The sequence below is a fragment of the Alosa pseudoharengus genome, unplaced genomic scaffold (genome assembly GCF_046254945.1).
Source record: "Alosa pseudoharengus isolate Yale_2024_CS ecotype anadromous, Long Island Sound unplaced genomic scaffold, YU_APseudo_1.1 YU_APseudo_1.1_scf_6, whole genome shotgun sequence".
Classification (NCBI taxonomy): Eukaryota; Metazoa; Chordata; class Actinopteri; order Clupeiformes; family Clupeidae; genus Alosa; species Alosa pseudoharengus.
In genome coordinates, this window is record NW_027468848.1 from 30,464,986 (window position 1) to 30,489,488 (window position 24,503).

The following is a 24,503-nucleotide window of genomic DNA, read 5'->3' on the forward strand; positions in this document are numbered from 1 at the left end:
ATCAGATATATAACGTTATTTGATGGGCAGACTCTCTCAAAGCACTCAGCAGATATCATGAACATCGTCAGATAGCTTCGTGAGATATTTTCTAACATTAGTGTTCAAAACTCAACAGTCCATCAGATGTGCATCAAACTAACATATTCCAACATATTTCGAAATTTTAATATGCTTATTTGCGAAAATATATGAAAAATTTGGCCGGCTCGCTGAGCTCGCACGGTTTCCTGGGTAATTTCATCTCCCACTTCGTTTTAAGCCTGCATCAGTCCTGGCTATATTTTGAGGGTTGATTTTAAGGGGAAAATAGCTTTTCCCTTTGCTCCCTAAAGTAATGGGACACCCTAGCCCTACACGTGCACGCGCAAAAACGAGGGTTAGGGCAAATATCTAGGGGTAGGGGAGGTATTGGGACGGGCCCTTGGTGAGATTGTCCACTCACAGGGACTTAGTGATATTGAGAGAGATTGTCCACTCACAGGGACTTGGTGATATTGAGAGAGATTGTCCACTCACAGGGACTTGGTGATATTGAGAGAGATTGTCCACTCACAGGGACTTGGTGATATTGAGAGAGATTGTCCACTCACAGGGGCTTGTCGGTGGAGTGGCTGAAGCGGATGGCGCCGGCGCGCAGCTCGGCCAGGCTGAAGGTCTGGTCGCGGTGCAGAGTGCTCTCGCCGCCGTCCGGCTGCAGGCGCACCAGCAGGCCGTTGGCGGGCGGCTGCAGCAGCTGCAGCAGCAGGTTCTCTGCCGGGCTGTCGGCGTCCTCGGCCCGCAGCAGCCAAGCGCCCAGTGGACGCACCCCGCCGGCGGTCACCAGCAGAGAGCCGTTCACGTGCAGCACGGGGGCGTGGGTGTTGGCTGCAGGCAGACAGACACGAGCAGAGGTCAGATGAAAAGATCGATCGAGGGCGATACACAGAGATACAGAGTGTTGGCAACAGGGCAGTGACTTCCTGTGGCATTCTTTACCACAGCGAGTAAAAGAGAGAGAGTGAAATCAAACAGTTGAAAGAGGGAGAAGGGGGAAAGAGAGTATGAGAGAGTGATAGGTAAAACTGTTGCACTTATTCAAACAGCATGTCAACTACATCATGGTGATGTGGTGTGTATCGAAAGCAACAGCATTAGTCTAAAACAACAGTGGCCACACTTAGTGCTGGATTGTTGGCCAGCTTCTATTTGTTTTGTCTTAATCATTAAATCTGTTTTGCTTGTAATTACCTTGGTAATCTATAAGGTAGACAAATCGTTGCCTTGCCAATAAAACATTTGAAATTGCCCTGATTTTAATTACACTAACAAATGTGTGGGTTCAGTCAACTATTGCAAGTTAGTTATACCTATCCTAAAAGGCCAAAGCAGTTTCATCAACTGTCAGTCATAAAGCTGCTTATGTCTGGTAAACCCTAGCTGATATGTTTCTGTGTCATCGAATCGGTTAGCATCTCTTACCCTACACGTGGTTTATTCAAACTGCTCTCTACCAAACTACCTGTAATTTGCAGAGGACGAAGAGAAAGCACTCGTTTGATAAATCAGCCGGCAGTGGAGAAATAACTTGAAATAATCTGTACTGAGAAAACAAATGTTGTTGGCTATTTAAACTATCTAGCGGATGTGAATGGCTAAACTTCTTACTTGAGTAGAAGTTCTATTCAGGGCAAACCTATTTTAGCAGCAGACTTAGTGGTTTTACCTGGAAATATGACAATATTGATCGGATAACAGACATTATTATGTATCTTCACCCCAACACAGTCACTGATATTAAGATATTAATATTTCAAAAGAGTATGCATTGAGGGATGTCTATTGCAATTCTCTCATCGGCTGATCAAATGCTTGTAACAAAGTGATTCATTTTGAAGGAGCTGTCCTGCTCTGGGATTGCAGAGGAAGCTTAGGTCAATTACTAAGCCAGTGTTGTATTTCTGGTACAGTAGGCATGGCTGCTTCAATAACTTGAAGCACATACATGTGTCTTCTGCCAGAAGCACTTAATATTTAACATAGAGCATATTTCAATAAATTATTCTCATCCATAATGGATGCCAGTGGGGCTCTTTCAGGATTGTGTGCTCAGAGACAAAATACGACAAGGCGCGCGCACACACACACACACACACAACACACACACACACACACGCATCATGCCCTTGTCCCAAGGTGCCCCCTTCACTTCGGTTACCTTGGCAGACGCGGCCTTCCCAGTCGGCGTAGTAGCCATGGCCACAGTCGGGCGTGCAGAGGCCGTCTTTCAGGAAGAGGTTCTCCTCACAGACGCTGCACCAGCTCTCCCCCTCACACCGCACACAGCCCACTGAGCACGCTGAAGAGGAGAGGAGGAGAGGAGAGGAGAGTGAGAGAGGAGAGGGGAGGAGAGTGAGGGAGTTTCTGCACTTGAAGAGATGGGAGAGAGAGAGTATGTTTTTTTTAAAGGGCCCCATTTTGAGGAGAGGAGGGAGAGAGTGAAGTGAGTGAGGAGTTTCTGCTCTTGATAAGATAGGAGAGAGAGAGAGAGAGAGAGAGAGAGAGAGAGGCCCCCATTTTGATCACTACCAAACATGTCCCCCAGGGCTGCCCAGATTTTTGTGCGTCATCGGGAGATTATTTTTCCACAGCTCGGGAGCTTTCAACTCACACCAAAAGGAATAGAGGACGGGGGGAAAAAGGGGGGGGGGGGGCAGAGAGGAGATTGGTGGAGGGCAACGATTAGAAGGTGCCAAGATGGAGGGTGACAGGAACAAGAAAGATGACGGACAGAAAGAGGGCAGAGGAGAGGAAGTGAGAGATAAAAGAAGGATCAAGTGACCTAAAATAAAGAGCTAAAATAAAGAGCTAAAAGGTCAAGAGTTAATCGACTACAGAAAAAAGACAGACGTGGACGGTCATCTCACCAGCACACTGCTGCAGAGCCGAGTCCAGATAGTGGCGACTGCCACACTCCCGCACACACTGTCCCTGCAGGCTGGCATAGGGCGACTGGCAGCGCTGGCACTGGCCGGGGCCCTGGCACTTCTCACAGCGGTCATCGCACCCTGGAAACCCACAGCACCAACATGATTACCCTCTGATCTGACACCTCTGATGTGAATAATAGACGGCTCTGGGTACATTAAACAGCATTATGGAAGGCACAAGCTAGCTAACAGTGTGGTGTCTGTGTCTGGCCTGAGAATTTAATTTCGTTATAGAGTAATTAAGCACTAAGGCAAAGAGAGGGTGTAGTAAAACTAATACAGTTGACTTTACTTTAACAGTATTAAACTTTCATTACAACTTTCATTAATCCTCATTCACACTAAGTACTAGGAGACAGTATTTTTCACCAAAAAAACATCATATTATGATGATAAATCATGACATTGACCTGAGCAGAATATTAAATAAAGCCATACACTGTCAGTATTCATTTACTGCGTGATTTCTTTATAGCTCGCTTGGTCAGCCCTAATGAGACTTTACACAGAGCGACTCCTCCCTGCCGTGACCTAGCCGAGAAGGGAGCAGGCTGCCCGGGGAGAGCAGCCCTGCTGAAAGCAGCCTGGCATTCCGAGCGCCGTGCCAAGCTAGGAGAAGTGAGTGATGGCCAATGCAACTCGGCGGGCTTAATGAGCCTGGGTTCGGCCTGGCACACAAGCTGGGCCGCTGAGCGTAAGGGAAATGTGATTAATAATAGTGGAGGTGGTGCGCCGGGCCGGGGGGGGTTGGGAGGTACCGACCGAGGCAGCGCTCTCCGTCCTGGTAGAAGCCGGCGGAGCAGCCCTGAGCGCAGACACCGTCCTGTAGCACGTAGCCCTCCATGCACTGCAGGCAGTCGGTGTGCAGGGGCCCACGGCACGCGTTACAGCTCCAGTCACACTCTACAGGGAGAGAGGGGAGAGAGAGAGAGAGAGGGAGAGGGAGAGAGAAACACAGAGAGAGAGAGAGAGAGGGGGGGGGGGGTGGAGAGGGAGAGAGAGAGTGATGGAACAAATAAATGATGTATGGTGATGATGGAGTGAAACAGGGTGTGAGAGGAATGATTAAGAGAGAAGGGAGTGAGGAAACATGAGAAAGCAAGAGAGAGTGCAAGTGCGAGCAAGAGAGGGAAGAAAAATCACGTTCACACTGAATCAGATGTGTTAATATTCAGAGTTTAGTTCTAACATTCTCACCATGCCATGTGCAACTCACTTTTAGAACTCCACAAACTTTCCTCCATACTAATTCTCTTTTAAGTTAAAAAAAAAAAAAAAAAACATCCCCTACATATTTTTCTCTCTCTCTTTCTCTCTCTCTATCTCCCTTTCTCTCTCTCTCTCTCTCCCTCTCCCTCTGAAGCACAAAATGGCCCCATATTACCGGTAAGTTCTTTGTCTGGACTAGTTTGTATATTTGGGGACAAACCCCAATGATGTCACATATCCTTCCCATGTGGCTGTCCTGGCAGTCTTCCTTAGGTGACCGACTCACTCTTCACTTTGTGCCTTTACTGCTGCTGAGTTTTCCCCTGGTACGTTCTGAACTTGTCTGGGCAGGACAGAGAGCAGGGGTCGAAGGTCAGCCTGGTGCTCTGCCCAGAGGGACACTGGTAAGCCACGGGGTATCTCCTCTGGTCTCTACGCTGCCCTGGTCATTCCTTTCCTTAATCCGCCATAAGCCTGTGAAATGCTTTTCACTACCTCTGAGAAGATTTTTCTTGTGAAACGCCACAAAAAAGTAAACAAAATCTTATCAAATCCTCTTTTTAGTATTAGGAACCTGAAGTCAGGTTAGGATAGAAGAACTGTCAGACTCTAACGTTACCCTTCACCTGGGTTAAATGGGCACAAGTTTTTAACACAGTCACATTACACTAATGAAACATTCCAGATTCACCCAGCACCCACACCCACCCACCCACACACAAACTACAACCACTAAACAGCACCGGGTTATATACCTGTCTGTCAGAAAGGAGAATATACTGCCACACTATGTGCAAAGTTATGGGGTAAGAAATCTCGGCCATAATGCCACTATATATTCTATGGGACCTCGTCCATATTTTTCGGCGGTATATGAATTTTATGACTGGCGGGGAGACTGGGGGACATTTATGGGTGAGAGGGAAAGCCCATAAAATCAAAAGCGGTGATGAAGGTTTCACGCCGGGGTCTGGCGAAGGCTCATTCGGTCCACGCGGCCGACACTGAGGCACTGCCATCAAAAAATATTACAGTACCCCCTGTGCTAGAGACAACGCTACAGGAGCTCAACTTTCCAATTCTGCTCTTTTTGCAGCTACCCCTGAGGAACATTTGTAATTCTATCCTCACGCGTCTCACGCTTGCTGATTACCTTGCTAAGCTGCTAGTCCTCAAGTCAAATTAACACTCACAAAAGCTCTGTTAAAGCCCAGAGACCACACTGTGAAATTATTAGGTAGAGATACAAAATTGATTAACACTTTAGCTCTCACACAGAGACACCCTGATGTCACATATCCAGCAGGCTAGAATGTGCTACAGTAGGAATAAACTCCAACAGAAGATGATGACATTTGGGCTCAGTAGGAAAGTATGAAGAGGGCGAAAAGGTGAATATATATCGATTCAGTCCAGCCTGAAGATGATTGAGGTTAGTCTCACAAGCTCACAGGTGTTGCTGTCGTCAAACAGCTTACTTACTTAAGACTTAGAGTGAAATGCTAAGTAGCTGAATACTAAGGAGTTTGAATGGTGTGGTGGGAGGCGGTGTGAACTGCAGAGAGGGGTGTTTGTACCTCGGCAGGTGCGGGTGGTGGTGTTGAGGTAGTACTGGTGAGCGCAGCTCTCGTACTGACACTCTCCAAACAGGAGCACTTTGGCCGGGTCCCGACAGGAGGTACACACTCCCGCCGTCTCGCATGTCAGGCACTGGCTGTCACACGCTACAACGCCACATACACACACACACACACACACACACACACACACACACACACACACACACACACACACACACACACACACACACACACACATGATATTCCTTCAAAATCTGTCAGCAATATCTGTGGCAACACTTGATTTTATCTGGTTTTATCATGATTTTAACATTAACATCAGTTATTGTAATCACCAGTGTTGGGCAAGTTACTTCAAAATCGTAATGTACTATGCATTACTTATTACTGTCATTTCAAAGTAATTTGTTACATTATAATATTACTGTCTCTGAATTGTAAGGCATTACACTACTATTGCATTACTTTTAAGTTACTTTCACCAAAATATCTAGAAATATGGATTTGCCATTCTAAATGCAGTTCATTACGCTCAATGCAGCTCATTGCTCATTGAGGGAGATGTGGTATAGCATAATGACTGAGCTAGGCTTAAGGCTAACAACATACAGTAAGAATGCAATAGGCGCAGTGCTCATGATGCAAAACAAGGAACAATCATAGTCAGAATTTTGTTAAAAACCGACAAAAGGTCAAAGTCTGGTAAATTGTGATATAAATACTGTAACTTTAAGGCCTAGGCCTGCTCAATAGAGAGCCTATTGTAAATCAAAGCTTAATAAAGACATGTCAAGATGGTGGCCTACTGGCCATTTCGGTGCCCTAAGTGAGTGGCTTTGAGTGAGTGACATTTAAATGATAACTCAAACACCTAAAGTAAAATAAAAGGCCTATTATACAGACCATTACTGTGTGTTTTTTTTAACATTAATTTCTGAAGAAATGCTGTTTTCTTATAAATGGTGCACGTCACTTTAAGAGCATTGATCTTTACGTTCTCATAATGCCCTTTTGCCAGTTCTTGTTTACAAGCCTTGTTTGTTGAGTTACATTGATAGCACAATATTAACAATAATATGCACAATGTTAAGTTGTTTTAAGCAGCCTTCATTGCTTTGGAAAGTATGCATGTTGCTTCACATTTCGTTTTGCAAATAAAAGTGAATTATGAGCCTGGTATCCACCTAGCTATCTGAATGGATTTTTTTGTCGACTTGGCATATCATGTGCTTCATGTAGCCTAAATGCTTGGGAAACGAATTATTGAAGACCCACCAATTCTAGTACTACGTGGTGATTGAGAGAACCCAAAAGGTATCAAACTTGCATGTAACATCGTGTTAGTGCATTTTGACATTGTAAACGTTATTGATGAAGAGTGAAACACAGTTTGCAATAAAGCTACTATTCATTGGTTACATTTGGGTGCCCCCTCTGTCCTTTGGTGCCCTACGCAAAGTGCGTGATGCGCGTGGTGGGAGCGGTGGCACTGCCAGGCTACACAATCTTTTTCTGCATTTCTATCCCTTTATTCTCTTTAATTCAAGTTCACAGCTCAAAGCTGACATGCACTAGAAGAACATAGTTTGTGTTTTATCAAGAATAAAAAAGATTAGCGTGGCACCACTTTAGATGTTTCATTAAATGACTTGTGCTATTTCGCGAGGCATAGTGAGATCTTTCGGTTTCGCACACAAAGTGCACTAACTATTATGTTCTTCATATCCTTGTCTCTGACAAGCTAAAAATAATGAGCGTAGGGTTATGTCCATCCCGCAAATAGAGTCCGACTTTGAGTCTGCTGCAGCCACAGTCATCTTCAACCAGTATCAGGAGATACGTTCTACTATTTTGCGCGGATTTTTTCTCGTCTGTTGTTCTCACGGTGGTGTTTGCGAATATGTATCAAAACAAAACAAGCGCTTAATTTTGGGTTAAAATGCATTGTAACGCGCGTTACTGAAGTTTGTACCGAGTAAATATTACCCAATTTTTTTTGGTAATGCCTTACATTACCACGTTACCGCAAACAGCAATATATTACAGTAATTACATTACTTTTGTAACGCATTACTCCCAAACACTGGTAATCACATATCATCAGTCTCTTGCATGTGCTGCGATCTGATCAGCAGGTTAGTGATAAATCCTTGGGCACCCACCTCGACACACGCGCTCCCCGTCTGCGTAGTAGCCGGTGGGGCAGCGGGACCCACACAGGGCTGTGGGCAGCAGCAGGCCAGGGGCCACACAGGAAGTGCAGGCCAGAGGGCCCTCACCTTGGCAGCTCTCACAGGACGGATGGCATTCTGGGTAAATAAATAAATACAAAAATAAATAATAACAGAAAATTAACATGCAGCCTATGACTCTGATTTTGATTCATGAGTGACCATAGGCAATCGTGGCTGGTATAGAGGGTTGATACTCTGCACATATACCAGTAAGAGCTCCACCATACAAATGAGATGGGACATTAGTTACATGCTTAACATGCCACTGAATTTCAGAAATATCCCTAATAACAGACCAGAATGTGGGGGGGAAAAGTCTTAATAATTAATCTATTAATCTTGTAAAAATGACTTATTAATGACACTATTAACGCTAATGACTAATAAAACAAATTCATTGGCCTTTTCCCACTAATCCAGAGGGCTGTAAAAGAGTTGAGGTGGTTAAATATGCAGCCCACTAAAACAGAGACTGGGCTTGATATAGACATGCATAATGGGGCTCTAGGGTCCAGAGGAATCCGAGGAGGGTTGCAAATTATGTCCCGTGGCTCGCCCTGAGAGAGTGTAAGTCTACAACCTTCAGGATGCACACACACACACACACACACACACACACACACACACACACACACACACACACACACACACACACACACACACACACACACACACACACACAGACAGAAACACACACAGACACACACAGACAGACACAGACACACACGTGCGCACACACACACACACACACACACACACAGACACACACACACAGACACACACAGACACACACAGACACAGACACAGACACACACACACACACACACACACACACACACACACACACACACACACACACACACAGACACAGACACAGACACAGACACACACACACACACACACAAATCCATCCTAGATGCCCAGTCTGCTCTCAGCGGGCTCGTATCGCTGGCATTTGTGCCCCGCTGAGAGAAATATCACCAGTGATTATTAACATAATGGCGATAATGGCAGTGAGGATGACAAGGGTGGAGGAGAGGGAGGGTGTGAGTGTGTGTGTGTGTGTGTGTGCCAGTCCACAGGGATGGCAGAGCCGGCGCCAGGAGGCGGTGGGCTTACTCTTGCAGGCGCCGTGCCACTGGTAGTGGCGCGCTGGACACTGCGAGACACAGCTGTCCCCCAGCAGGAGGGTCCTGGGCGTCCTACACCACAGGCACACCGTGCCAACGCCCGTCTGCAGGTCCGCCGTGCAGCGCTGGCATCCAGCCTGGCACTCTGAGACAGACAGGAAGGGAGGGGGGGAGGGAGAGAGAGAGAGAGAGAGAGAGAGAGAGAGGGAGGGAGGGAGGGAGGGAGAGAGAGAGAGAGAGAGAGAGAGAAAGAGAGAGAGAGAGGGGGGGGAGGGAGGGAGAGAGAGAGAGAGGGGGGGGGGTAGAGGAATGGAGCGAAAGAGGGAGGGAGAGAGTGAGGGGGAGGGAGAGGATGGAAGGAGAGAGAAAGGAGGGAGGGAGAAAGACAGAAAGTGAGAGGGAGAGATGGGAAGGGGAAAGTATGGTGGGATAGGAGATAAAGAGAGAGAGAGAGAAGATCAGTATAAAATTATGGCACATAAATTAAAGACAATGTCAAGAATTATAGCATTTCTGTAATTATATGACAGTCATAATCATCACACATATACATTGCGTTTGTGACAAGTCATAACACATCACCTATAAAACCTTGCTTACGATCACACACAGTGATGTGTGAAGAAAACAATCCTTTCATCTCAAAGCCCTTCTTATCTAATGAGGGTGAAAGAAGAGGATGGGGCAGGTAAATAAAGAATGTGTGTGTGTGTGTGTATGTGTGTGTGTGTGTGTGTGTGTGTGTGTGTGTGTGTGTGTGTGTGTGTGTGTGTGTGTGTGTGTGTGTGTGTGTGCGCGTGCACACTTGTGTGTGTGTGTGTCTGTATGTGTGTGCATGCGTGTGTGTGTGTGGTGTGTGTGTGTGTGTGCGCGCACTTGTGTGTTTGTGTGTGTGTGTGTGTGTGTGTGTGTGTGTGTGTGTGGGAAGAGGAATCGTACTGGAACATCGCAGACACCTCAAGCAGAGCGCCAACCCCCAGATGCTTATCTCTGGACACACAAACAAAAAGCCATGTCCTGAAGGCCAGGTGAGAGAGGCCGATAAAAGACTTGGGGGGGGGGGGGGGGGGGGTTAGAGAGAGAGATAGCGACACAGGAACTCCTCTCTTCCTCACCGCATTAGCATCCAAATACAGAGTCTGAAAAGAAGAGGTCAAAGTATAGGGATGTTGGAGCCTCAAATGGCACTCTGGATAGGGGAGGGGGGAGCTGCTACTAGCCAAATACCTCACACAGCATTTCTCAAGCAGCAAATTAAAGGTCAAAGAAGCCCCCACTCACCATCACACACACACACACACACACACACACACACACACACACACACACACACACACACACACACACACACACAAACAAACACCACCTAATTCCCCACCTCTACAACCTCCACCAAGCCTGCAGCTTTTCAATCAACTGCATCCATTTCACCTCTGTATTTCAGAAGAAAAGCAATGCGTCGAGGTGGCTCCCTCACAATATGGACGAGGCTCAGTGGATTCATAAGGCGGTCATCTGACGATGGTGTGGGTGCCTTGGGGTCATGGGAAAGGAGCTGTGAATGAGAGGGCTGCACTGGCCAATCTTTCCTCTCTTCACGCGCCTTCTCACCACAATGGGCTCGTGTTCCGCGCAAGAGCAACACCTGTGCAGGCGAGTTTGCTGCCAGCGACCAACGTTAACGCTAAAGATAGAGCGTAGCGCTCCAGAATTTTTGATTAATGCTTTAAAAAAAAAAAAACACTTTGATAGCCTTTGGGAGGACAAATCCTTGGCTTGCCCCACCATGTTCCACTTTGAGAAGAGGAAAGTGGCTGAGGAAAAACAAATAAACTTCCAAAAGCAAATGTCACACTGCCGAAACATGTTTTAAAAAATGCATGGAGGCTGCACAACTTTGAACACGAGGAAGTTAAAAAAGAAAGCCACGCCCCACCAATCTTCACAGGCTAATCCTATGCCTAGAGAGGAAGACCAGGGAATTCATAATACATGACCCAATGCCAACCTGGGAAATTACTCTCGTCACTCCTGGCATCACGCACGGAGGCCAAAACAACCCGCAATTATGTGGTGTAAACATGCAGGTGTAGTCCACTTCACTCTGCTCCTATTGCCCTCAACACTACAGACTCCAATAGTACACACACACACACACACACACACACACACACACACACACACACACACACACACACACACACACACACACACACACACACACACACACACACACACACACACACACACACACACACACACACACACACACACACACACACACACACACACACACACACACACACACACACACACACACACACACACACACACACACAGGCCACTGAATGCACAACACCTTTGAGCGAGAGTCGATGTCTGCTTGTTTTTAAAGCAGTGTCATTAGACTCTGTCTGTACCTTTAGTCATTATCAGTGGCACCAAATCCTAATTAAAGATCGAGCGGGAGATAGAGCGAGAGCCGGGGCCAGCCTCAGGTTAGGAGGCACACACCCAGCCCAGAACTTAACGGATAACAGATAAATCCGCTCCTCCGATCCATCCGAGCGTTAAATATTAAACACGGCCGGCTGCTTAATGGCTGTTTAGCATACGTCCGCGCCTGTTTAGGGTCACCTTGTGAGGCTTGAGAGGCTAAATTGGACGCTCCAGATGGCTCTTCTAATGGACGGAGCCGGACGGTAAAGACACGGCGCGTACGGTACTATTACACTGTGGCTCACGTACGAGGAACTCAGCTAGAATTCTAAAACAAACTTGAAACTCGCTGCACACGGGTGCCACACCGGTCCATTTGCACCTGGCGACCACTTACTCTGGGGGCACTGATGTACACACATGGGACTTCGCAGACAGGCATCGACATGAATGCGGCATACTCCACTTTATTCGATTGTATTACAATGAATGCTTGTCAGTTAAAAGTTTCGGCACAGGTGTGCGTGGGCAGGTAACAGAAAGTGTCTCCACACTCGTGCCCACCCCTATATATTGCTGCAGTGGTCTCACTGCTTTTTTGCTCACTAAAGTGGGTGGCTTGAAGGGCTTCCATCTAATAAATAAACAGCACCTCTACCTGAAAAACTACCCAAAAGTGACCCTACAGATTCACGTTAACCAACACACCTGCCTGGGCCTGTGGCAGTGGCTGTGCTCGTGCGCCTACAGTTCAGGGCTTGACGGATTCACCTTTCACAGGCTGGGAGAGCCGGGCAGCTTGGCACAGACCTCTGGACTGCAGCGCTGCCCGGCTCCCTGTAATCTTTCTGCAGTGGTAATGGGCAGTCGTGATAACGATGCCAGGCGCGAGACGGAGGGGTCAGCAAGCGTGGGGTGGGGGCGGGGGGCGGATGGGGGTTGCACCAGATGAGTCAGACGCCTTTGAAAGAGGAGACGAAGTGGACCGGAGCAGGAGCACAGCGAGAGGGTGAGTGAATGAGAGAGAGAGAGAGAGAGAGAGAGAGAGAGAGAGTGAGGGGAACTGTGAGGAGTGATTGAAAAGGCTGCAAAATGACTCAATGAGGGCCATTGTTCTGTGATAGAAAAAAGGAGGGGGAGGGAGAGAAAAAAGAGAGAGGGAACATAAAAGATAGATACTTAGAAAGAGAGAGGAGCAGAGAGAACTAACTGTGTGAGTATGTGAGAGAGAGCCAAATCATGATAGAGAAAGAGAGAGAGTGAGATGGAGAGAGAGAGAGAAGAAAAGAAAGAGAAAAGAGATTGTGTGTAAGGCAAAGAAGAGAAAAGTGTGAGACAGACGCTGGAAGAGAGGAATGAGCGAGAGATAGAGTGTGTGAGGGAAGACAGATGCTGGGAGAGAGAGAGAAGTAGAGAAAGATGGAGAGAGGAAAAAAGTCCTTGCCACATTATTACTGTAGTTGGTGGGGCAGTGCAGCTCTCGGCTGGAGTGGGGAGTGATGTGACCATCGAGCTGTGTGGAACAGATGAGCTCTGCTGTCACGGTCGCCTGACCGCCGACCATCTTTCACTCTCACCCCACAGCTGACCAGGGGCCAGAGTACCTGGGCCTCAATTTTGCTCCTATAATATCACAAGCTGATCTTTGAGATCAACATCAACCCCGCTGAGACAACAACAACAAAACATAACTAGACTGCATTTCCGGTGGGAACTGCGAAAGTGTGCTTGCCCTGGTCCGGTCAGCAACGTGAGCGGACAGTGACATACGCTATGCTGAACCTGGCTTGATCCAGGCTTTGTAACAGTGCCTTTCAATGTTGGAGCAGTGGCAATATCTTAAAAGCTCTAGGAGAGGGCTATTCAACTATTGGCTTGCGGGTTGAATGCGATTTGTTGGATTTTACCTTTGGCCTGCCTTCGAATTTAGCTTCTATGACTGAGATCAAATCAATAAAATAAAATGACAGCAGTGATTGGCTGCAAAAAATAAATAATGTCACGCGTCTTGCGCCTCTCAAACTGGGCTATCAGGTAACCTACAGAGGAATTGAAATTATGAAATATGACCAAGGCATTAAAAAGCTGCTTGTTTGTCAGGATACTTTTTCACTGATTTATTTTAAAAAAAAAATATGAGCTATGAGTGTGAATGTTATATATTCCATCCCCTAATTCTGTTTTACTGGTTTATTTGACAAATAATCTATATGGATTTGCTCTATAAAGACCTTATATCTGTTTGGGATTGTTTTGAGAGCCTATTGATGTATCTCAGAATAAAGGAATGTCCACAACATTAGTGATGTTTTTTTTGTGTGTGTGAATGTATTTTACTTAACTCATTGAATGTAGCTGGATACTCATGAACGCATGTCTCTAATAGCCACAATAGGAGTAATTTTAGCAACACCGTATTTTGTGTGGCCCATAACGACCCAGTGGATCATGAAAATGTGCCAAAATTCACATTCCTTGCTTGTTGTTGGTACATTAATCCCATTCAGATTGCCACTTATCTGTGATGTAAGAGTTCAGTATAGGTTTAAGGTCTGGGGCACGGATTTGACATCTGTGACTTCTTCATTGAGGACTTGCTTAGCAGCACTGTCCGCTTTCTCATTTCCCCTCAGACCAACATGGCCTGGGACCCAGCAAAAAACTACACTGAAGTTCTGGTTCTTTAGACGTTGTAGTTGATCAAGCTCAGCTTTGGTTGTACTTTTTGCGTGACATTAAAGCCTACTGGAAAGATTTTTAATTGCAATTTAATTGAATGCAATTTACTTTTACGATTAAATAAAATTAATTTATCCCTCTCACCCATAGTTTTCTATTTATTTACAAATGTACATAGGCCTACTGTAATTACATTTATACATAGTTATTCTACTGATCTTCATACTAATCATCCTGCACAGACTTATTCTTACTACTCTTAAGTTGTTGTTTCTGCACTACAATGACACTGTTTCCACACTGCACATAGCTGTATGTTATGTACATTTCTGTTATATATTTGTCAAATTGAATATCCATAATTATTCTGTTTTATTATATTCTGTTAATACACTGCCTATATCTATATTATTATTTCTACTATTATACTGTTACTGCTACATCTACATGCATTATTCTACTTATTGTATGAGATAACTGCTAATACACTGCACATATTTATATTTAATTCATATTACTCTAAACCACCTTCTGTAAATCAACTGTATACTACTGTCTACATTGCACTATATTTCTTGACCTGTCTCTGTATATTCCATCACCTTTCTATACTTTGCATCACATTGCATGCATACTGTAGCTACATGAATCACAGCTAAGATCCTTGGTTGCTATGAAGGCCAGTCGTTCTAAATGGATGGTTGCTATGGCCAAAGGCCACAGTTATCTCTGCCGTTGTCCAGCGGGCATATCCTAACTTTATCTTATTTTAAACATCTCTATTTTACTTAGCCTACTTCCATACAGTGAGTCCCATTAAGAAGTGGCCACTTCATTCGTGCTTACCGTGATTCATACAGCAGCATTATTAAATTAATCTGTCACCATATGCCTATGCCAACGTTTGCAAAGAGGAGAATCTTTTAATTTGATTCACAATGAAACGTTACATTTAATGTACATGTAAACAATGAGTAGGCTAGTTTTGGTTGTTGTTGGTGGCGTTACTGCATCCCTTAGTTATTATGCCTACAATGCAAAATTGTTCCCTCGTGATTGTTAGACGCATTTCAAAACATCGCGACGTGAAATGCCACCACAAAACATTGTTTGTGAATCGGTCTTATTAGGAATCCTCGCTTAAGCTGTCACAGACTCAGGCGCTACTTAGGGCTAAAATGCTTCCTGAATTACTCTTAGTAAAAAAAAATAGGAGTCCTAAAGTTACGAGTGACGAAGTTACGAGTACAAGCATATCAAGCAACATAAATCTCATAACGTTAACGTTACAGCAACATCTCCTCCCTGACATAGCTAGCTAGCTTCTAGCCACACAAGAAATTAATGATTTTAAATCTCCGCTTAGCATTCTAATAACAGAAGGGGCACATTTATGTTGACCACTACAACATGACTCATTATGTCTGTAACTCTATAAAACACTTACTTTCATAAAGGAAGCACGCCATCCAGCACATACACATGGAAACCGATATTTTAGGTACTTGGCCACGAACTCAAAACGTGTCTCCCTGAAGCTCTTCTAGAATCTTTGCTCTGAAGGCTGCGTTGCTATGGCAACATCAAATAAACGGAGAGTCTTTTCAAGGTATTTCCTGCTTGTACTGTCGTCAAATCCATGCTTTGAGGAAAAAAATCTTTTTATCATAGTTCCCTCTTCAATGAGCGATTACCAGCTCGTTTTTGTAACAGAGATAGCTGTTTATTGTCCCTAGGTTTACAGAAACACCTATTCATATTAATACGTATGGAAATCAAGTTAACGCTGCCGACCACTGTTTGTCTATTACATGGCCCAGAATGCCTTGCATGTCTTTACAACAAAACAACACAGTAAAACCTAAATGCCCGTAAACATATGCATTTGCATACTTGTAACATTTTTAATAATACTCTCCCATCATGATATGTAACAATAATGAAAAATTTAATTTGAATACCGTCAATGTGAAAACAACTCTATTATGTAAGCTATATATAGCTACCGTTCTCCTTGCTATTTCAGTTCGTAAGTCCATACTATCCCATGGCAGAGCAAGGATTTCATGATTGGGCAAGGTTGCCTGGAGACATTGTGGATACCCAGAGGCATTGATTGAGCATACTCGGAAGGCGTTGTGATAGAAGGTGAATGGTGTAAAGGTGAATGGGGAGAGTTACCAAATACCTGTGGGTGGTTTGCCAAATGATGGAAACTTTTGGAATATTTCTTTTTTTTTTTTAGCTTATGCACCCTCACACTGGAGTCCCCAGTTCATATACAAAATTTGGTATCGATATGTGACAGTGTTCCTGTGATATGGACGACTTCCTGTTTCGGAGCTTCGCCGCCGATTTCGTTTGGCTGTGACGGGCAAACGCTTTCGAAAATCAAAAATCCTTCTAGTAACTTTTGTGAGGCTTGGTCCAATGATGATGTACGTCAAGTTTCGTGGCGTTCGGACCAAATTTGTGACCTGTGAAAATTTAGTTTCGCTTTCTATTCAATCCAATATGGCGGACGAACGACACGCCCACTTGACGTCATCTTCTCGAGCAAGTTACACCGGTACTGCCCGGACGTTTTAAAGTTGGAACGGTGTCTGTGTCTCAAAGGGCCTAGGCACAGGAGCTGGAAAAAATTAGGGAGACGGGAATAATAATAATATTAATAATAAATATAACCGCAAGCGGTGATTTACGGGGTCCGAGCAAAACGAACATGATGGCATAGCTTTTTAGTTTTACATATGCTTTGATTGTTTGGGCACAATTGTTCAAAAGAAACGTGATCGGATTTCGGTTATCGGATTTCAGTTACCGGATTTCAGCTATCGGATTGGATCAAATCTTGAAAATGGGTTGTTCAAAGGGAAACAAGGATCCTGAAATTGGATTAGATCACATAATCTATTCTTGGTTTTGATCTGGATAAAACCTTCACTTTGTGTCGTTCAACACTTTTGAGTTGGATTGGAATAAATTTGATGCATAAAATTAGGATTACCCTGTGCTGTAACATTATAGTGTGCTAACCTCCACAACCCAACAGTATTCTAACAATACTTGATTCTACAGGACTATTTATTTGTTGTGGATAAGATGAAGGGTTTGATAATGGAAGGCAGTGTTTCCCACAGAATTGAATTGTATTTGTGGTGGTGGGTTCTGTGTCGGAGTCAATAAGATAAACAGCGTATAATTATACAGTTATACTTGCCTTGCACTACAAGTCCATATTGACAAGTAGCTGTAATGCTGTAATGTTATAGTGTGCTAACCTCCACAACCCAACAGCATTCTATTCTAGTATGCTAACCTCCACAACCCAACAGTATTTTAACACTAATGCTTCAGGTGGGATTTGAACACTCAACATAAGGATGACCAGTACAAGGCATTATCCCACTAAGCCACTGTCAATCCTACATCTTTGCCAGTCACATTCACATGCTGAAAATGTGTATTGGTAAACACACAAGAAAAACTCCAAGTATACATTTGACAATAAAATGAAGGGCTTTCCTGAAAGAGAACACCTGAAAACGTTTGGAAATTCTGGGACAATTAGACATTTGTAGAGAAGAACAGTAATGGATGAAATATAAATATGATAGACTTAATGATGAAGGAAAAATAGTAAACAAAGAAGTTCCCCTATATGTCTTCGAGTGTGTCGGCATTCTGATTCTTGGCAACTAATGAGTGTGAATGTTGATTGCCTGATGTCATTCAGGTGCTGTTCAATGGTGTGACTCTTCAATAACAAATAGCATGTGCATCTTGAGCCTAAAGCTCTAGCAGGATTCGAACTCTCAACCTAACAAACACCAGCACTAGGCATTATCCCTCTGAGCCACTAACAATCCGACATATTAGGCAGTCACATTCACATGGTGAAAATGTGTGTTGGTAAACACACAAGAAAAACTCCAAGTATACATTTGACAATAAAATGAAGGGCTTTCCTGAAAGAGTACACCTGAAAACTTTTGGACATTTTGGGGCAATTAGACATTTATAGAGAAGAACAGTAATGGATGAAATATAAATACGATAGACTTAATGATGAAGGAAAAATAGTAAACAAAGAAGTTCCCCTATATGTCTTAGAGTGTGTCGGCATTCTGATTCTTGGCGACTAATGAGTGTGAATGTTAATTGCCTGATGTCATTCAGGTGCTGTTCAATGGTGTGACTCAGAAGGCTCAATGGTATGGAGTGATGACACGAAAATGGCAGGTTTCGGTGCAACACAAGTTAACTTTATTTGAGTTTCAATTCATCTGTTCTTTTGTTCTTTACTTGTATGTGTGCTGCATCAAAGAGGAAACAAACAGAAAATGGAGTAATCAGTGAAATGGGGTAAATCAGTACAGATCCCAACTCACAAACAAACCAATTGACATTTGAACAATAAACTGAAATCATAAGGCTATATAAGGTACAACTAAACAATACTTGACATCCCAAGTCAACCAACATCACCTAATCATCTCTCACATGGGACTCCAACACACCAAACCAACAAACAAAGACCTTAACTTTACACATGATGGCAGAGCTACTCTACAAACTGATAAACATCACAAAAGTCATAGTGAGGGTGATTAAAGTGATGACTTACGTTAACTCAAAGACGCACACAGAGCAGGACACACTGGAGTGCTGGGTTGAGATGAACAAAAGAGCGAACTGAGGGCGAGCAAACAATTTATCCTGGTCTGAGCCCCTGCTCCGGAGCTACAGGGTTTCCCAGCGGGTAAACTTTGGAAAGATTTGCAAAGATTTGGAAAAGATTTTTGAAAGACTACAGTCTCAGACCCTCTCACATCTAAAGACAAGTAGTAGAGTTTTAAGTCACAGACTATGATTTTGCAATGACTAGGGATCTTGCAGGGTCACTATTTACAAGACTGCAACATGATTCCTTTAAATTATTACCCATTGTGCAATAGATAAACAGGAACTGAAAATTATAGCCTACTAAACTCAAAGTCGTATTTTCATGTTTCTGCAGCATTGTTTCATGCGTGACATCCTTAACCGATATAGTTTTGTTCTGTCAAGTGGAAGAGCCGACTAAATATGTATAAGAAATGACAAATATTATAAGAATAACAAATAATTATAGGCTACAGCTTATAATTATACAGTAATACTTGCCTTGCACTACAAGTCCATATTGACAAGTAGCTGTAATGTTATAGTGTGTTATCCTCCACAACCCAACAGCATTCTATTGTAGTATGCTAACATCCACAACCCACTAATGCTTCAAGTGGGATTTGAACTCTCAACCTAAGGATCACCAGTACAAGGCATTATCCCACTGAGCCACTGTCAATCCTACATGTTGGCCAGTCACATTCACATGGTGAAAATGTGTATTGGTAAACACACAAGAAAAACTCCAAGCATGGAGGGGCGATTAGACATTTGTAGAGATGAACACTAATAGATTAAATATAAATATGATAGACTTAATGATGAAGGAAAAATTGTAAACAAAGAAGTTCCACTGAATGTCATAGAGTGTCTCGGCATTCTGATTCTTGGCAACTGATGAGTGTGAATGTTGATTGCCTGATGTCATTCAGGTGCTGTTCAATGGTGTGAATCTTCAATAACCAATAGTATTCGAGCTAGAGCCTAAAGCACTACCGGGGATTCGAACCCTCAACCTAACAAACATCAGCACTAGGCATTATCCCACTGAGCCACTGACAATCCTACATATTGGGTAGTCACATTCACATGGTGAAAATGTGTGTTGGTAAACACACAAGAAAAACTCCAAGTATATATTTGACAATAAAATGAAGGGCTTTCCTGAAAAAATACACCTGAAAACTTTTGGATATTCTGGGGCAAATAGACATTTATAGAGAAGAACAGTAATGGATGAAATATAAATATGATAGACTTAATGATGAAGGAAAAATAGTAAACAAAGAAGTTCCCCTATATGTCATAGAGTGTGTCGGCATTCTGATTCTTGGCAACTAATGAGTGTGAATGTTAATTGTCTGATGTCATTCAGGTGCTGTTCAATAGTGTGAATCTTCAATAACCAATAGCATGTGCATCTTGAGCCTAAAGCTCTAGCAGGATTCGAACTCTCAACCTAACAAACACCAGCACTAGGCATTATCCCACTCTGCCACTGACAATCATACACATTCAGCAGTCACATTCAAATGGTGAAAATGTGTGTTGGTAAACACACAAGAAAAACTCCAAGTACACATTTGACAATAAAATGAAGGGCTTTCCTGAAAGAGTACACCTGAAAACTTTTGGATATTCTGGGGCAAATAGACATTTATAGAGAAGAACAGTAATGGATGAAATATAAATATGATAGACTTAATGATGAAGGAAAAATAGTAAACAAATAAGTTCCCCTATATGTCATAGAGTGTGTCGGCATTCTGATTCTTGGCAACTAATGAGTGTGAATGTTAATTGTCTGATGTCATTCAGGTGCTGTTCAATAGTGTGAATCTTCAATAACCAATAGCATGTGCATCTTGAGCCTAAAGCTCTAGCAGGATTCGAACTCTCAACCTAACAAACACCAGCACTAGGCATTATCCCACTCTGCCACTGACAATCATACACATTCAGCAGTCACATTCAAATGGTGAAAATGTGTGTTGGTAAACACACAAGAAAAACTCCAAGTACACATTTGACAATAAAATGAAGGGCTTTCCTGAAAGAGTACACCTGAAAACTTTTGGATATTCTGGGGCAATTAGACATTTATAGAGAAGAACAGTAATGGATGAAATATAAATATGATAGACTTAATGATGAAGGAAAAATAGTAAACAAAGAAGTTCCCCTATATGTCATAGAGTGTGTCGGCATTCTGATTCTTGGCAACTAATGAGTGTGAATGTTAATTGTCTGATGTCATTCAGGTGCTGTTCAATAGTGTGAATCTTCAATAACCAATAGCATGTGCATCTTGAGCCTAAAGCTCTAGCAGGATTCGAACTCTCAACCTAACAAACACCAGCACTAGGCATTATCCCACTCTGCCACTGACAATCATACACATTCAGCAGTCACATTCAAATGGTGAAAATATGTGTTGGTAAACACACAAGAAAAACTCCAAGTATACATTTGACAATAAAATGAAGGGCTTTCCTGAAAGAGTACACCTGAAAACTTTTGGATATTCTGGGGCAATTAGACATTTATAGAGAAGAACAGTAATGGATGAAATATAAATATGATAGACTTAATGATGAAGGAAAAATAGTAAACAAAGAAGTTCCCCTATATGTCATAGAGTGTGTCGGCATTCTGATTCTTGGCAACTAATGAGTGTGAATGTTAATTGTCTGATGTCATTCAGGTGCTGTTCAATAGTGTGAATCTTCAATAACCAATAGCATGTGCATCTTGAGCCTAAAGCTCTAGCAGGATTCGAACTCTCAACCTAACAAACACCAGCACTAGGCATTATCCCACTCAGCCACTGACAATCATACACATTGAGCAGTCACATTCAAATGGTGAAAATGTGTGTTGGCAAACACACAACATCAAGAAAATTCCTAGCATACATTTGACAATAGAATTAAGGGCTTTATAAAAAAAAGTACATATCTGAAAATGTGCACTGTTAATGGTATCCACCTAATGATGGTTGTATGGTTGTTATCCAAGAAAAAAAAATTACTCATATAGGAATATAGGTGATATAGGAGAAATGGGCTGAGTGGTCGAACTTTATTGGCCTATATCTCTGAAATGGAACAACGTATCCAAATTCTTTTGATAGCTTTTGTGAGGCTTTGTCTAAACATTGTCTGTGAGAATTTTGGTGAAGATTTGATAATTTTTGAAGCCTGTGAAACTTTTTATGATGTTTGGCTTTTCTCTGAAATTGTGGCAAAAGTAAACATTTTTAGAGCATAAGACCAGGGTGAAAAAGATGCATCTGAATGTAGAGATTAATATGATGAAAGAATTTTGAGTCTAGGTGAATCTGGTAAGGAGAAATAAGCGTTTTTGACAAGAGCGCCACCTTTGGGTGCAGTACCCCAAATTTGGGTTATGGGTAGTGGGGGGTACTGGTAACAATACTTGAAAATGTCAAGTTTCTAGGACTTACGGTTTATAGGAATATAGGTGATCTAGGAAAAAAGGCCTAAGTGGTCTAACTTTATTGGCCTATATCTCTGAAATGGAACAAAATATCAAAATTCTGAGCGATAACTTTTGTGAGGCTTGGTCTAAACATTGTCTGTGAGAATTTTGGTGAAGATTCGATTATTTTTGAAGAGTGTGAAACTTTTTATAATGTTTGGCTTTTCCATGAAATTGTGGAAAAAGTAAACATTTGTAGACCATAAGACCAGGGCCAAAAAGATGCATCTGAGTTTAGAGATTAATATTCTGAAAGAATTTTGAGTCTAGGTGAATCTGGTAAGGAGAAATAAGCATAATTAACTTTTTTTTTCAATAGCGCCACCTTTGGGTGCAGTACCCCAAATTTTGGGTTATGGGTAGAGGGGGGTACTGGTAACCATACCTGAAAATTTCAAGAGTTTTGGAGTTACGGTTTAGGCTGCAGTATGATTTTTACAGAATTTTGGCCAAAAAATGAACGGTACAGAAACAATAGGGTTCCTGCAGCTACGCTGCTCGGACCCCTAAATATAACCGCAAGCGGTGATTTACGGGGTCCGAGCAAAACGAACATGATGGCATAGCTTTTTAGTTTTACATATGCTTTGATTGTTTGGGCACAATTGTTCAAAAGAAACGTGATCGGATTTCGGTTATCGGATTTCAGTTACCGGATTTCAGCTATCGGATTGGATCAAATCTTGAAAATGGGTTGTTCAAAGGGAAACAAGGATCCTGAAATTGGATTAGATCACATAATCTATTCTTGGTTTTGATCTGGATAAAACCTTCACTTTGTGTCGTTCAACACTTTTGAGTTGGATTGGAATAAATTTGATGCATAAAATTAGGATTACCCTGTGCTATAACATTATAGTGTGCTAACCTCCACAACCCAACAGTATTCTAACAATACTTGATTCTACAGGACTATTTATTTGTTGTGGATAAGATGAAGGGTTTGATAATGGAAGGCAGTGTTTCCCACAGAATTGAATTGTATTTGTGGTGGTGGGTTCTGTGTCGGAGTCAATAAGATAAACAGCGTATAATTATACAGTTATACTTGCCTTGCACTACAAGTCCATATTGACAAGTAGCTGTAATGCTGTAATGTTATAGTGTGCTAACCTCCACAACCCAACAGCATTCTATTCTAGTATGCTAACCTCCACAACCCAACAGTATTTTAACACTAATGCTTCAGGTGGGATTTGAACACTCAACATAAGGATGACCAGTACAAGGCATTATCCCACTAAGCCACTGTCAATCCTACATCTTTGCCAGTCACATTCAAATGGTGAAAATGTGTATTGGTAAACACACAAGAAAAACTCCAAGTATACATTTGACAATAAAATGAAGGGCTTTCCTGAAAGAGAACACCTGAAAACGTTTGGAAATTCTGGGGCAATTAGACATTTGTAGAGAAGAAGAGTAATGGATGAAATATAAATACGATAGACTTAATGATGAAGGAAAAATAGTAAACAAAGAAGTTCCCCTATATGCCATAGAGTGTGTCGGCATTGTGACTCTTGGCAACTAATGAGTGTGAATGTTGATTGCCTGATGTCATTCAGGTGCTGTTCAATGGTGTGACTCTTCAATAACCAATAGCATGTGCATCTTGAGCCTAAAGCTCTAGCAGGATTCGAACTCTCAACCTAACAAACACCAGCACTAGGCATTATCCCTCTGAGCCACTAACAATCCGACATATTAGGCAGTCACATTCACATGGTGAAAATGTGTGTTGGTAAACACACAAGAAAAACTCCAAGTATACATTTGACAATAAAATGAAGGGCTTTCCTGAAAGAGTACACCTGAAAACTTTTGGACATTTTGGGGCAATTAGACATTTATAGAGAAGAACAGTAATGGATGAAATATAAATACGATAGACTTAATGATGAAGGAAAAATAGTAAACAAAGAAGTTCCCCTATATGTCTTAGAGTGTGTCGGCATTCTGATTCTTGGCAACTAATGAGTGTGAATGTTAATTGCCTGATGTCATTCAGGTGCTGTTCAATGGTGTCAATCTTCAATAACCAATAGCATGTGCATCTTGAGCCCAAAGCTCTAGCAGTATTCAAACTCTCAA

General features: G+C 42.7%; 1 protein-coding gene across 1 annotated transcript in view; it reads right to left on the reverse strand.

Moving 5' to 3' along the window:
• fras1 (Fraser extracellular matrix complex subunit 1) overlaps positions 1 to 24,503 on the reverse strand; it is a 153,320-nt gene that overhangs the window by 55,672 nt on the left and 73,145 nt on the right. The window contains exons 21-27 of the mRNA XM_076271191.1: positions 9,112 to 9,267; positions 7,921 to 8,067; positions 5,756 to 5,902; positions 3,732 to 3,872; positions 2,907 to 3,047; positions 2,198 to 2,338; positions 594 to 867 (exon numbers count right to left, since the gene is read on the reverse strand). Of these exons, the coding sequence (XP_076127306.1) occupies positions 594 to 867; positions 2,198 to 2,338; positions 2,907 to 3,047; positions 3,732 to 3,872; positions 5,756 to 5,902; positions 7,921 to 8,067; positions 9,112 to 9,267 (1,147 nt within the window). The remainder of the gene's footprint in view (positions 1 to 593; positions 868 to 2,197; positions 2,339 to 2,906; positions 3,048 to 3,731; positions 3,873 to 5,755; positions 5,903 to 7,920; positions 8,068 to 9,111; positions 9,268 to 24,503) is intronic.